Source organism: Coregonus clupeaformis, unplaced genomic scaffold (genome assembly GCF_020615455.1).
Source record: "Coregonus clupeaformis isolate EN_2021a unplaced genomic scaffold, ASM2061545v1 scaf1467, whole genome shotgun sequence".
Classification (NCBI taxonomy): Eukaryota; Metazoa; Chordata; class Actinopteri; order Salmoniformes; family Salmonidae; genus Coregonus; species Coregonus clupeaformis.
Genome location: NW_025534921.1, coordinates 119,307 through 135,000, shown reverse-complemented (window position 1 = coordinate 135,000; position 15,694 = coordinate 119,307). Strand labels below are relative to the sequence as shown.

General features: G+C 45.0%; 1 protein-coding gene across 1 annotated transcript in view; it reads right to left on the bottom strand.

The window, feature by feature from the left end:
• Positions 1-5,167: 5,167 nt before the first annotated feature.
• LOC121531475 (mucin-5B-like) overlaps positions 5,168-15,694 on the bottom strand; it is a 31,250-nt gene continuing 20,723 nt past the window's right edge. The window contains exons 25-31 of the mRNA XM_045218256.1: positions 14,527-14,706; positions 14,153-14,392; positions 10,864-11,020; positions 10,213-10,341; positions 9,822-9,972; positions 5,768-5,809; positions 5,168-5,660 (exon numbers count right to left, since the gene is read on the bottom strand). Of these exons, the coding sequence (XP_045074191.1) occupies positions 5,168-5,660; positions 5,768-5,809; positions 9,822-9,972; positions 10,213-10,341; positions 10,864-11,020; positions 14,153-14,392; positions 14,527-14,706 (1,392 nt within the window). The remainder of the gene's footprint in view (positions 5,661-5,767; positions 5,810-9,821; positions 9,973-10,212; positions 10,342-10,863; positions 11,021-14,152; positions 14,393-14,526; positions 14,707-15,694) is intronic.

Sequence of the window (15,694 nt, the reverse complement as noted above, 5' to 3'; positions counted from 1 at the left end):
TGTTCACGTTTGAGTTGTGCAGTTGCCTGTTTTCCGAAGTTTCACCATCTAAAGTCGAAAAGGTATGTTTTAGTTCTGAAAGGAAGAGCAAACTACGTACTACACAACACTATAACTAAAACACACTCCTACTACACATCACTTACACAAAACACACTACGTGCTACTCAACACTATGAACTGAGAAACACACTACGTACTACACAACACTTGAACTAAACCACTCCTCTCCAACACTATACTAGAAACACACTACGTACTACACAACACTTACCCTTACCTACACAACACTCTAACAAACACCTCTCGTACTACTCACACAACTCTATATAACACACTCACGTACTACACAACTACTATACTAAACCCTACGTACTACACAACACTATAACTGAACACACCTCACTACTACACAACTATACTAACCCTCTACTACCACACTATACTCATTTTCTTCTTTCTTTTTCCTTTCTTGGTGGATTCATATTCACCCTCTGGAAGTGTAGTGGGGGACAATCTAATGTTGTAGAAGTGTAGCTTCTGTTGTAGTTGAGACAGTGCTGACTGTAGTTGAGACAGTGCTGACTTTTGACAGTGCTACTTATTAGGGGGTCGAATGGACCTCGTCTGGCTTGTTTCTCAACAATACACTGGTTACGTGGTAAACACCAGCCTCCCCTCATTTGTATATCAAACTAACAAAAAATATTATTAGTAACAAATAGATATTAAATGAAGTTATAATGCATTATGTAGTCAGATTTGATCATTTTTAATGAAGAAGCTATCACTTACCAGCAGGAAATATTGTTTTTATACTGTGCAAAAACATAATGTGGTAGGAGTTGGGGTAGTGGTAGGAGGTTGGGGTTGGGGTAGTGGTAGGGTTGGGTTGGTGTGTAGGGGTTTGTTGTTGGGTAGTGTAGTTTTGTTGTTGTGTTAGGTTTTTTTTGGTTGTTTGTTGTTGTGTTGTTGTAGTTGTTTTGTGTTGTTGTTGTTGGGGTGTGGTAGGAGTTGTTGTTTTGTGGGGTTGTTGTTGGGTGTTAGAAGTTGTTGTTGTAGTGGTAGGGGTTGTTGTTAGGTAGTGGTAGGGGTTGTGGTTTGGATAGTTGGGTTGTGGTTGGGGTAGTGTAGGAGTTGTTGTTGGGTAGTGTGTGTAGTTGTTGTTGTTGGGGTTGTGGTAGGGGTTGTTGTGGGTGTTGTTGTGGTAGGGGGCTTTGGTGGTGGCTGTTGTCGTTTCCTCAGAGTTTATGGGGTTGTTGTTGTGGTTGTTGTTGGGGTAGTGGTAGGGGTTGTTGTGGGTGTTGTTGTGGTAGGGGCTTTGGTGGTGGCTGTTGTCGTTTCCTCAGAGGTAGTCGTAGATGGGGTTGTTGTTGTGGTAGTAGTTGGGGTAGTGTGGTTGTTGTTGTTGTTGTGTAGGGGGCTTTGGTGGTGGCTGTTGTCTTTCCTCAGATGTATCGTAGAGGGGTTGTTGTTGTGGTTGTTGTTGGGGTAGTGTAGTAATTTCCTCTGTTGTTTCTCTTGTTGTGGAATATGTTGTTGACTTAGTTGTTGTTACTTTCTGTGGTGGTTGATTGTTGTTGTTGTTGTATAGTATTTGTTGTTGGTGTAGTGTTAGTGGGTGTTGTTATTCTTCCTTGTTCTTTGTTGTTGTGATGGGGTTGTTGTCTTAGTTGTTTGTTGACTTTCTGTGGTGCTTGTTGTTGGGGTAGTTGTTGGCCTGTGTTGTTATTTCAGTGGTAGTAGGTGTTGTGGTCCTTTCTGAGGTGGTAGTTGTCTCATTCCCACAAACATCACACAACATTCTACTCTGATTTCATGTTGTAGCATATTGGTGGGATCTTGATCCTTTTGCATATCTCACGGGATTCATTCAACCTTTTCTAGGTCGCAAAACATCAATGTTTTCTTTGGCTCTGCATTGTACTTCTTTGGGTTCAATCAAATATCTGTGTTTCAAAATCTCCTCCTTCTGTCCAGTTAAGGATAATGATTATTAATGCCCAGTCTGACCATTCACAGATCAGGCAGTGTGGAGTAGAGTGGGTGGAGTGGTTGGTGTTGAAGTGGGGTTGTTGTGGGGAAAGGGTTGTTGTTGTGGTTGTTGTTGGGGTAGTGGTAGGGGTTGTTTGGGTGTTGTTGATTCTGACCAGTTGTAATTTCCTTTGTTGTTGTGGATGGGGTTTGTTGTCTTGTTGTGGTTGTTGGACTTTCTGTGGTGCTTGTTGTTGGGGTGTTGTTGGCCTATGTTGTTTTCCTCAGAGTATCGTGTAGATGGGGTTGTTATTGTGGTAGTAGTTGGGGTAGTGGTAGGGGTTGTTTTTGTTGTTGTTCTGTGGAGCGGGTGGAGTGGTTGTTGTTGAAGTTGGGGTTGTTGTGGGGCTAGTTGTAGTAGTTGTTGGGTAGTGGTAGGTGTTGTGGTTGGGGTGTGGTAGGGGTTGTTGTTGGTGTGGTAGGGGTTGTTTTGGTAGTGGTAGGGGGTTGTGGTTGGGGTAGTGGTAGGAGTTGTTGTTGGGGTAGTGGTAGGGGTTGTTGTTGGGGTAGTGGTAGGGTTGTTGTTGGGGTAGTGGTAGGGGTTGTGGTTTATTTATGAGTTGTTGTTGGGGTGTGGTAGGGGGTTGTGGTTGGGGTAGTGGTGGAGTTGTGTTGGGGTAGTGGTAGGAGTTGTTGTTGGGTAATGGTAGGAGTATTTGTTGGGGTAGTGGTAGGGGTTGTGGTTGGGGTAGTGGTGGAGTTGTGGTTGGGGTAGTGGTAGGGGTTTGTGGTTGGGGTTAGGGGGGTTGTTGTTGTGAGTGGTGGAGTTGTGTTTGGGGTTGTGGTGGAGTTGTTGTTTGGTGTGGTAGTGGTTGTGGTTGGGGTAGTGGTGGGAGTTGTGGTTGGGGTTTGGGGTTGTTGTTGGGGGTGTGGTAGGGGTTGTTGTTGAGGTAGTGGTAGGGGTTGTGGTTGGGGTAGTGGTAGGGGTTGTGGTTGGGGTAGTGGTGGAGTTGTTGTTGGGGTTAGTGGTAGGAGTTGTTGTTGGGGTAGTGGTAGTGGTAGTTGTTGTTGTTGGGGTAGTGGTAGGGGTTGTTGTTGTGTAGTTAGTTTTGTTGTTGGGGTGTGGTGGAGTTTTGTTGGGGTAGTTGGGGTTTGTTGTTGGGGTGTGGTGGGAGTTGTGGTTGGGTTTGGGTTGTGGTTGGGGTTGATTAGTAGTTCCTTCTGTCTGTATTGTCAAAGTTGAATTAGCTTTTGAGTTTGATGTTCGATGTGGGTGGTAATCTTATACAGTTCCTTTTTGTGGTGGGCTTTGGTGGTGGCTGTTGTCGTTTCCTCAGGGTAGTCTAGATGGGGTTTTGTTGTGGTTTTTGTTGGGTGTGTGGAGTTGTTTTGTTGTTTTGACTTTGGTGGTGGCTGTTGTCTTTCCTCAGAGGTAGTGTAGATGGGGTTGTTGTTGGTGTGGTAGGGGTTGTTGTTGTGGTTGTTGTTGGGGTAGTGGTAGGTTGTGGTTGTTTTGTTGTTGTGGTTGTTGTTGGGGTAGTGGTGGGGTTGTGGTTGTTGTTGTGTGGACTTTGGTGGTGGCTGTTGTCGTTTCCTCAGAGGTATCTAGATGGGTTGTTGTTGTGGTTGTTGTTGGGGTTGTGAGTTTTGTTGTTGTTGTTGTTAGGGGCTTTGGTGGTGGCTGTTGTCGTTTCCTCAGAGGTATCGTAGATGGGGTTGTTGTTGGGGGTGTGTGGGGTTGTTGTTGTGGTTGTTGTTGGGGTGTGGTAGGGGGGTTGTGGTGGGGTTGTTTTTTTTTTGTGGTTTTGTTGGGTGTGGTGGGGTTGTGGTTGTTGTTGTGGTGGGCTTTGGTGGTGGCTGTTGTCGTTTCTCGTTTGTATGGGGTTTTTTGTGTTAGTTGGGGTAGTGTATATTTCTTCTGTTGTTTCTCTTGTTGTGGAATATTTTTACTTGTTGTTGTTGACTTTCTGTGGTGTTGTTGTTGTTGTGGTTCTTTAGTTGTTGTTGTTGGTGTAGTGGTTGTTGTGGGTGTTGTTGATCTCTGACCAGTTGTAAATTCCTCTGTTACTGTTGTTGTTGTGGATGGGGTTGTTGTCTTAGTTGTGGGTTGTTGGACTTTCTGTGGTGCTTGTTGTTGGGGTGTTGTTGGCCCTAGTGGTTGTTATTTCAGTGGTAGTAGGTGTTGTGGTCCTTTCTGAGGTGGTAGTTGTCTCATTCCCACAAACATCACCAACATTTGACTCTGATTTCATGTTCTAGCATATTGTGATTTGATCCTTGTTCGCGACATATCAGTCAACCAGGATTCATTCACCTTTTTGACCTAGGTCGTCCAAAGGAACATCAATGTTTTCTTTGGCTCTACATTATACTTCCTTGGGTTTTTGCTGCAAATATCTATGGTTTCGAAATCTCCTCCTTCTGGTCCAATTGAAGGATAATGATTGTTAATCCAGTCTGACCATTCACAGATCAGGCAGTGTGGAGTAGAAGTGGGTGGAGTGGTTGGTGTTGAAGTAGGGGTTGTTGTGGGGGTAGTGGTAGGTTTTGTTTGTTGAGGTAGTGGTAGGAGTTGTTGTTGGGGTAGTGGTAGGAGTTGTTGTTGTTGTTGTTGTGGTAGGGGCTTTGGTGGTGGCTGTTGTCGTTTCCTCAGAGGTAGTCGTAGATGGGGTTGTTGTTGTGGTTGTTGTTGGGGTAGTGGTAGTAATTTCCTCTGTTGTTTCTCTTGTTGTGGAATATGTTGTTGACTTAGTTGTTGTTGGACTTTCTGTGGTGGTTGTTGTTGTTGTTGTTGTAGTAGTAGTAGTTGTTGTTGGTGTAGTGGTAGTGGGTGTTGTTGATTCTTCCTCTGTTACCTTTGTTGTTGTGGATGGGGTTGTTGTCTTAGTTGTGGTTGTTGGACTTTCTGTGGTGCTTGTTGTTAGGGTAGTTGTTGGCCTAGTGGTTGTTATTTCAGTGGTAGTAGGTGTTGTGGTCCTTTCTGAGGTGGTAGTTGTCTCATTCCGACAAACATCAACACAACATTTGACTCTGATTTCATAGTTGTAGCATATTGGTGGGATGCCTTGATCCTTGTTGCGGCATATCAGTCCAACCGAGGATTGCATTCAACTTTTCGACTTAGGTCGGCCAAAGGAACATCAATGTTTTCTTTGGCTCTGCATTGTACTTCCTTGGGTTTTACTGCAAATATCTATGGTTTCGAAATCTCCTCCTTCTGGTCCAATTGAAGGATAATGATTGTTAATCCAGTCTGACCATTCACGATCAGCAGTGTGGAGTGAAGTGGGTGGAGTGGTTGGTGTTGAAGTAGGGGTTGTTGTGGGGGGTAGTGGTGGTTTGTTGTTGGGGTAGTGGTAGGAGTTGTTGTTGAGGTAGCCGTAGTAGTTGTTGTTGGGTTAGTGGTAGGAGTTGTTGTTGGGTTAGTGGTAGGAGTTGTTGTTTGGGTAGTGGTAGGAGTTGTGAAAACAAATACTGTTGTGGTCGGTGCTTGGGTGGATATCTGTGTTGTTGTAACACTTGGTGTAGTTGTTGGAGTTGTGGTGCCGATACAGGGTTCCATAATCCGGACAATGGTTCCGTTGGTTTTGCAGATGGCAGTAATACAGGTCCCATCACCGTCAGTTGTGTTATATACGATAGCTCCATACAGGTATGTGCTGCCGTTGTATATACAATGGCAAGCTGCAATATGATTTTCACAGTGAACAGTTATTATCATGTAATCATCTTGTCATGTTACCTTCTTGGTAATGTAGGCTAATGTTTCATTTGTAACAGTTTTCCTTACCTTTCGATATCATAGCTGCAATTGGCCTTAGTTGATGAGCAAAGACTTGAAAAAGAAAGCAGGGGTTTTAGTACCTTTGAAAGTCGAATAAGATGTTATTTGTTATGATTTGAAAGCACTGTTATATGTTATATTCACAATAAGGTATTAACAGGTCAGATCCCAATAAGGTATTAACAGGTCAGATCCCAATAAGGTATTAACAGGTCAGATCCCAATAAGGTATTAACAGGTCAAATCTCAATAAGGTATTAACAGGTCAAATCCCAATAAGGTATTAACAGGTCAAATCCCAATAAGGTATTAACAGGTCTAATCCCAATAAGGTATTAACAGGTCAAATCCCAATAAGGTATTAACAGGTCAAATCCCAATAAGGTATTAACAGGTCAGATCCCAATAAGGTATTGTGACGTCACAAGAGGCTACACAGCTTTCAGCGGGATTGCTCAAGTAGTGCAAGGAGACAAGGTTCAAACAAAACAAGGATTTTATTATAGGTCTTGGGAAATTAACGAAAATATAACAAAATTCTGTTCTCTTGTGGCTCTTTAAGGGTTAACAGTTCAGGGATGTCTCTTCCACATCCAAAGTCATAACTCTCACTCGCTCAGATAACTTTTCCCCAGCCTTACTGTAGTCCACGTTGCAGCTAGTGGCCAACCCAGCAAAACGTCCTTCCAAATGTCCACACGTATTTCCACCGGTGCATATATCCAAAGGTGAGTATTTCCCAAAGGTAGTATCTCCAAATCCTTATATTCCTCATGGAAGTGGACTTGCAGCACTCTTGTCCTCCAGAGAGCCCAGGTTGGAACTGTCTCTTCCCCCTTCCCAAACCTTCAGCTCATCAGCTCATTTGTTTCAGCTGCGTGGGAAGATTGGCCATAGAGGGGTGGAGTTCCCGACCATACCAGCAGATGGAGCCATAGCTGTCTGGGTTTGCAGCCACCTCAGGGGGGATGTACGTCCCTCAGGACACAGCCTCTCGTGACATCACACATCCCCTCCTCGGGACCGCTTCGGGGTAAAGGGCTGGTGAAGGGCATCACGCCGGGAGAGGCGTCCGCATTGCCTGGTGCTTGCCAGACTGCTCTCCCTTCAACTCCTCCAACTCTAGGACCAGGGACTCAGCCTCCTGTTGTCTCTCCTTGAGTTTCTTACTGACTCAGCCTTGGTTTTAGCAGAGTTTAGCTTCTGTTGGCAGCTTTCAGTTCCTTCTCTCTCTGCCTCCGCATTCTTCATCTTGTTCTCCAACACCTTGTACTTCTCCTCTGCCTTCTTCTGGACCTCCTTACTACTGCGGGGTCTCCTCACACTCCCTCGATGGTCCTGCGCAGCCTCTCCAGCTCCTCCTGTTGCTTAGGGAAGGAGCTCTGTTGGAGATTTAGCCTGGAGGATATCTAACTCTTCTGTCTTCATGTCTAACTGTTGCCTTTAACAAACGATACCTCTCAGCGGTCCCCTTCAGACCAGACAGTTCTTTGTCCAGATTCTGTAGCTCCGTCTCTGTGTCGTCTGGGCACCTGCCATCCCCTATCGAGCCCGGGCGGAGTGGAGTAACTCGGAGGATTGCACCGGAGCCTTCCCAGGATGAGTCTTGCCTCTCCGTTTCCGAGGTACTCGGGTTATCCTCTCCTGAGACTCTCTCCAGAGTGGGTAAAGGCTGGGCAGTCTCGTCCAATTAGGACAGGGACGGGAGAAATCAACCACCCCCGCCATCGTGTGTATGGTTCCCCGTGTGCTGGTCATTGTAAGTTCAGTAATGGGGTATTCTCTGGTGTCCCCCATGGACACAGAAACTGGGAGGACTTTCCCCGGGGTCAGACACGTTGAGCCCACCAAATCTTACGCACCAGGGTGGCCCGCTACCAGAATCAGTAGCCTCCACATCATGGTGATTCACAGTTACCGGGCAGGTGGGGGGTCGATCTGAACCGCCATCTACGACTCCCAAGAGCGAGCAAACGGTGTGTGGGTGCTGAGCTGGAGGACTCCGCAGTGGGCATAGGTTCATCGGCTGGTTTCCCACACTGCCAGGAGATATGTCCCATCTCCCCACACCGGTAACACTGTCAGTTTCCCCCCTCCTGTGTACTCTTCTTGGACCCGCCTGGTTTCTGGCTCCCCCTGGAGCAGGGATAACTTCCTGACGTGGCTGGGTTCGAGACCTTGGGGTCCTTTGGGACAGGTTCTTCTCCATTTGTGGTGGGAGCCCACTCCTGGGGTCTTTTCGGAAGCATTCAGCATCTCCGCTCCGTGGCCTGGTACTTTTCCACAGCTTCCACGGTCAGATCAGCCGTGGTCAAGCCTGTTGACTGATGAACCGTTTTGCCTCATGGGCAGGCCGCGTAGGTAACGATCCACCACAACGGCCTCCCACCACCGCCCGCTGCTGTATTCCTCTCATGGATCAGCCATTTCCTTGCGATTCGGACAAGTTCATGCATCTGCGCCCGAGGAGGTTGGTCTGGTTGGAAGGTCCAGCTGTGGCGCTGGGCCGCCAACCTTTGTGAGTCCATATCTGCTGAGGATCTCCCAGACTTCAGGGCATCATAGTCAGTAACCTGGTCAGGCCCCAGGTCCCGGACAGCATTCAGCGATTCCCGGTTAGGGGGCTAACAGACCAACCCACTGTTGCTTGGGCCAGGCTTCCCTAGTGGCCGTGGCCTCAAATGCATGCGGTATGCCTCAATGTCATCGGTAGCTCCCATCTTAGATATAAAGTCACTTGCCTTTATTGGCGGGTATTTTGGACCACCCTCTGTCTCTGCAACTGCAATTCCTCTGCCTTCAGAAGGTTGGCTTTCTTTTGCTCCTCCAAGAGAGCCACGTTTGCTTGCATCTGGGCTTGCTGGCCAGCAACAAGGGCTTTCAATATGTCCTCCATTTCAGTCGGCGGGGAGCCTACGGCCAACTTGGAAAACTGGGTGATCAAACCTTCGGTATCCTCCTCTGACATGCACTATTAACGCTTGAGCGTGCCTGTATTCTCCACCATCTGTGACGTCACAAGAGGCTACACAGCTTTCAGCGGGATTGCTCAAGTAGTGCAAGGAGACAAGGTTCAAACAAAACAAGGATTTTATTATAGGTCTTGGGAAATTAACGAAAATATAACAAAATTCTGTTCTCTTGTGGCTCTTTAAGGGTTAACAGTTCAGGGATGTCTCTTCCACATCCAAAGTCATAACTCTCACTCGCTCAGATAACTTTTCCCCAGCCTTACTGTAGTCCACGTTGCAGCTAGTGGCCAACCCAGCAAAACGTCCTTCCAAATGTCCCACACGTATTTCCACCGGTGCATATATCCAAAGGTGAGTATTTCCCAAAGGTAAGTATCTCCAAATCCTTATATTCCTCATGGAAGTGGACGTGCAGCACTCTTGTCCTCCAGAGAGCCCAGGTTGGAGACTGTCTCTTCCCTTCCCAAACCTTCAGCTCATCAGCTCATTTGTTTCAGCTGCGTAGGAAGATTGGCCATAGAGGGGTGGAGTTCCCGACCATACCAGCAGATGGAGCCATAGCTGTCTGGGTTTGCAGCCACCTCAGGGGGATGTAACGTCCCTCCAGGACACAGCCTCTCGTGACATCACAGTATTAACAGGTCAAATCCCAATAAGGTATTAACAGGTCAAATACCAATAAGGTATTAACAGGTCAGATCCCAATAAGGTATTAACAGGTCAAATCCCAATAAGGTATTAACAGGTCAAATCCCAATAAGGTATTAACAGGTCAAATCCCAATAAGGTATTAACAGGTCAAATCCCAATAAGGTATTAACAGGTCAAATCCCAATAAGGTATTAACAGGTCAATTCCCAATAAGGTATTAACAGGTCAAATCCCAATAAGATATTAACAGGTCAAATCCCAATCTTTGAAAAGCTAAATCAGTTGAATGGTAGGAAAACGTCTTTGTAGGGGGACCATTGACATCGCCTTATCTCACCAGAAATATAGGCTACCTTAAGGCTTATACCAACCATGTTAAATACTATGTAATGTAAATACAGTATCTATGTATATGTCAAAATGCTGATATAAAAACATACCATCTCTGACAGTTCTCCTTGGAAGGTATAACGTCATCCTCGTTGTAATGTGTTCCATTTCTATCGTAGCAACCACACTGCGTGATAGGGACACACTTCATGGTACTTTCTTCTAAATAAGGCTGGTCCGGAGGACATTTTGGATAGCAACCTTTAAAATAAACAGTCAATTTAATCCAGGACACCTGCACAGATTAGATCATGCTCATGGTATCTAGTTCTAACACCAAAGCTGGATATGATATTTAAATATTTGTATTTAGTTTTTCAGTATAGATAGACAAGGGAGGGAGAGTCATTACATATTTTATACTGTACATTTGTTTTACAACTTGGCATGTAATATGGTCTAAATCAAAGGCCCAAGCTGTTATGAAGGGGTGTTAGTTACCTTCCAGTGCAGGGATCTGACTGGAGCACGTTCCTGAGGGATTCCTGCAGGTCTTCATACAGGGGTCTCCACACGGCTGATAATGCCACTCACACTCACCAATAGGGTTGTAGAAATCACAGAACACAGCTGGGGAAATTAAAACATGTCACCAATAGGGTTGTAGAAATCACAGAACACAGCTGGGGAAATTAAAACATGTCACCAATAGGGTTGTAGAAATCACAGAACACAGCTGGGGAAATTAAAACATGTCACCAATAGAGTTGTAGAAATCACAGAACAGAGCTGGGGAAATTAAAACATGTCACCAATAGGGTTGTAGAAATCACAGAACACAGCTGGGGAAATTAAAACATGTCACCAATAGAGTTGTAGAAATCACAGAACACAGCTGGGGAAATTAAAACATGTCACCAATAGGGTTGTAGAAATCACAGAACACAGCTGGGGAAATTAAAACATGTCACCAATAGGATTGTAGAAATCACAGAACACAGCTGGGGAAATTAAAACATGTTACATTTTAACCAGGGTCCCAAACGAGGAATGATTAAACAGTTACACATACAAATCAGTATTTCGCCCCAATAGCAAAAACAATCCCATCTATCCATCAATCAATTGTCCCACTCAAAGCAAATGACTCACGGCAGATATCTGGTGTTCTCCACCTGATACAAGCCCCTGCCTCGTTGCAGGCCTGGGCGTAGGCTGCTACAGCGGTACAGAAACATTCACAGTCTCCCCCAGTGTCACAGGCACACGAGTCCCTCACACAGGCATCATGGAATGGGGTGAGGTCCACCTTTTAGGAAGATGCATTTAGCCATCATTTATTTATTCAATGCATTGCCTTGCTTGTTGAACAGACTACAGATGAACTCCTGATGATGATGATGATGATGATTGGGTTTGGATGGTTGACTTTATGTTTTTGTTCTCTGTTTATTGCTACTTTTATTGTTGGCTGTTGTCTTTTTTTGGTGACTGTGTGTACATTCACATTCACATGATTATTGACAAACCAATTTTATTAGAAAGATTGCCATGTACCATCATGCAACTTTGCTTGTCATTGTGTGCCTTTTAGAAAACCAGTAAGCCCAAGACTTGTGCTACAGAATTATCGGTTGTTATAATTTCCACCATATGGTTTTTATTATGACCTTGAGCCTGTGAGGTCTATGAACTCTTGCTGAAGCATTAACCATATTGACCCTGAGGCTGTGAGGTCTATGAACTCTTGTTGAAGCATTAACCATATTGACCCCGAGGCTGTGAAGTCTATGAACTCTTGTTGAAGCATTAACCATATTGACCCCGAGGCTGTGAAAAGTATTTGATCCCCTGCTGATTTTGTACGTTTGCCCACTAACAAAGAAATGATCAGTCTATAATTTTAATGGTAGGTTTATTTGAACAGTGAGAGACAGAATAACAACAACAAAATCCAGAAAGACGCATGTCAAAATGTTTATACATTGATTGGCATTTTAATGAGGGAAATAAGTATTTGACCCCCTCTCAATCAGAAAGATTTCTGGCTCCCAGGTGTCTTTTATACAGGTAACGAGCTGAGATTAGAGCACACTCTAAAAGGGAGTGCTCCTAATCTCAGTTTGTTACCTGTATAAAAGACACCTGTCCACAGAAGCAATCAATCAATCAGATTCCAAACTCTCCACCATGGCCAAGACCAAAGAGCTCTCCAAGGATGTCAGGGACAAGATTGTAGACCTACACAAGGCTGGAATGGGCAACAAGACCATTGCCAAGCAGCTTGGTGAGAAGTTGACAACACAAAAGTACTGTCAATCTCCCTCGGCCTGGGGCTCCATGCAAGATCTCACCTTGTGGAGTTGCAATGATCATGAGAACGGTGAGGAATCAGCCCAGAACTACACGGGAGGATCTTGTCAATGATCTCAAGGCAGCTGGGACCATAGTCACCAAGAAAACCATTGGTAACGCACTACAATGTGAAGGACTGAAATCCTGCAGCGCCCGCAAGGTCCCCCTGCTCAAGAAAGCACATATACAGGCCAGTCTGAAGTTTGCCAATGAACATCTCAATGATTCAGAGGAGAACTGGGTGAATGTGTTGTGGTCAGATGAGACCAAAATCGAGCTCTTTGGCATCAACTCAACTCGCCGTGTTTGGAGGAGGAGGAATGCTGCCTAGGTGGAAACATTATGCTTTGGGGGTGTTTTTCTGATAAGGGGACAGGACAACTTCACCGCATCAAAGGGGACGATGGAACGGGGCCATGTACCGTCATATCTTGGGTGAGAACTCTCCTTCCCTCAGCCAGGGCTTTGAAAATGGGTCGTGATGGGTATTCCAGCATGACAATGACCCAAAACACATGGCCAAGGCAACAAAGGATTGGCTCAAGAAGAAGCACATTAAGGTCCTGGAGTGGCCTAGCCTGTCTCCAGACCTTAATCCCATAGAAAATCTGTGGAGGGAGCTGAAGGTTCGAGTTGCCAAACGTCAGCCTCGAAACCTTAATGACTTGTCATCTCCCGTCTGGATTACTGCAACTCGCTGTTGGCTGGGCTCCCTGCCTGTGCCATTAAACCCCTACAACTCATCCAGAATGCCGCAGCCCGTCTGGTGTTCAACCTTCCCAAGTTCTCTCACGTCACCCCGCTCCTCCGCACACTCCACTGGCTTCCAGTTGAAGCTCGCATCTGTTTCAAGACCATGGTGCTTGCCTATGGAGCTGTGAGGGGATCGGCACCTCTGTACCTTCAGGCTCTGATCAGTCCCTACATCCAAACGAGGGCATTGCGTTCATCCACCTCTGGCCTGCTGGCTCCCCTTCCTCTGCGGAAGCATAGTTCCCGCTCAGCCCAGTCAAAACTGTTCGCTGCTCTGGCACCCCAATGGTGGAACAAGCTCCCTCACGACGCCAGGACAGCGGAGTCACTCACCACCTTCCGGAGACATTTGAAACCCCACCTCTTTAAGGAATACCTGGGATAGGATAAAGTAATCCTTCTACCCCCCCTAAAAAAATAAAAAAATAGATATTGTAAAGTGGTTATCCCACTGGCTATAGGGTGAATGCACCTATTTGTAAGTCGCTCTGGATAAGAGCGTCTGCTAAATGACGTAAATGTAAATGTAATTCAGATATTTTACCAATCATTTGTATATCTGATACCTATCTGATCTTGTCGTTAATGTGTAAACAGCAACAACAACAAAAAAACATGGAATCTGATCTTTTGAGCTCTGATTTATACCACTTCCATATGTGGATCTCAATCCTGATTCAAACCCGATTCTCCATGCGACCTGCTCAGATCTGATGTTTTTTCTCCAAAGTGGGGGTTTTGCACATGACTTTCCATTACCATGACAACCACCCCAAAATGTAAAGGACAGGAAATGAGCATTGCATCTTTGTGCTAAAGATATCTGTTATGTGCCATCAAAAATAAGGGGTTAAATATGTGTCCAAAACCCCAAAAATATTTCCTGAGCTTTCTTGCATCTCCTAGATATAGGACAGACACTTCAAAACTTAATTCCTTATGATTTATTTTTTGACTGTATTTTTTTTGCCATTTATGAAAGTGTTATTCAATGTGTTTCTATGGGCTACAGTAGTAAAGGCCAAATTCAATAGTTTATCAAATATTTTGTATATATATCTTTTTGAAACCTAAAGGGGTCCTAAAATTCTAAATCAAATAGCTAAATGATCAATGGTATGACCATCTTAAAACAATTCCATATGTAACCCCCCCAGAATGTATCTGCTGTACTCTCTATTGTATGTATAGGTTATGCAAATGAACGTCTCTATATCTGTGTCTTTTTGTCTTTGTTTATTTGAGCTGCGCTACGTCAACTTCCTAACAACTTTGGTTGGTATGGCAATAAAGTGTTGAATCTATCTTGACTAGTATCTGCTGTTTACTGTACCTCTGAGTGGCAGGCTGCGAACACTTTACTGGTGATGATGCTGCAACGTTTCAGAGACCAGGACTCCCTGTATGATCTTAAAGCGCATGGGTTCTTTATGACATCAGCGTTGGGGCAACTAGTTGACACTTTCCAGCTGTTCCCAAACTCCAGAGCGTCAACAACCACTTCCTGGTTTCTGGACGTGAAGTCGTTCTTTCCATTACCGTCGTAGTTTCCACACAGACCACACACTTGGCCCTGGAAGGAGAGAACATGGTTAATAAAAATTCACATGTTTAATTATGAGTACACTCCCCTATTCCCTTTGATCAATTGCTAAACAAATATACAGTGCAGTCACTGGTTGAATATGTCCTATTCTAGTCACTCACCTGGAAAGTCGAGCTGAGTTTGATAAACAGGCTATTCTTCTTATCCCACATGAGGATCAGGCCATTTTCAGCCTCAACAACAACATACAGACCGATAGAGTGGACCTGGTATGGTACGTCTACCCCATTCTCTTGTTTGATCACTTTTACAGATTTATCTGCCAGTATGATCTCATTGTTCTGAAAGAAAGAAACAGAATGTGTTCATTGCTAATGTAAGATGTGGTGAATTATTATTAATGAACTGTAGAGTTTAATGGACTATGAGGTAGAACTGGGTTAATCAAGAGCGTAAAGTTAGAATTATTTGTTACTGGGCCAGGAATTGTATTGGGTCATTTAATTTCACTGTGTGGGTGAGTAGAGAGGGAACCTGCCCTAGGGTCAGATTGCTTGCTCTTACTTAGATCCATGGTTGTCATATCAAGGACTGAAACTGGCTTGGGCCGTTTGTTTTTGTCTTCAAACACAGTGAAAAGAGCCAGGGTTGAACAGAGTTTAAACTAAACATGAGTGTTTTTTTTTGCAAGATAGGGATTGATTGATTGTAGTACTCTGAACTTAATGAAAGTTGAGTTTAGCCGCTCTCAGAGACAAAGGAAGTGGGCGGAGCAATAAAAGAGCGGGAAAACTGAAGAGGACTATATAAGATGGAGGGAGACCGTAAGGGGGGGTGCCACTCTGCAGACTGGTATCGGCTTTGTTGAAATTTTAATAAAGTCATTTCTTGATGCAACAAAAACTCTGTAAGACCTTATTTGTAATAAAGTATAGTGGTTATTTTCCACAACAAAGACTAGTAGACAGGGTTACACTGTCCAGGGTTACACTGTCCAGGGTTACACTGTCCAGGGTTACACTGTCCAGGGTTACACTGTCCAGGGTTACACTATCCAGGGTTACACTGTCCAGGGTTACACTGTCCAGGGTTACACTGTCCAGGGTTACACTGTCCAGGGTTACACTATCCAGGGTTACACTATCCAGGGTTACACTGTCCAGGGTTACACTGTCCGGGGTTACACTGTCCGGGGTTACACTGTCCGGGGTTACACTGTCCAGGGTTACACTATCCAGGGTTACACTATCCAGGGTTACACTGTCCAGGGTTACACTGTCCAGGGTTACACTATCCAGGGTTACACTGTCCAGGGTTACACTATCCAGG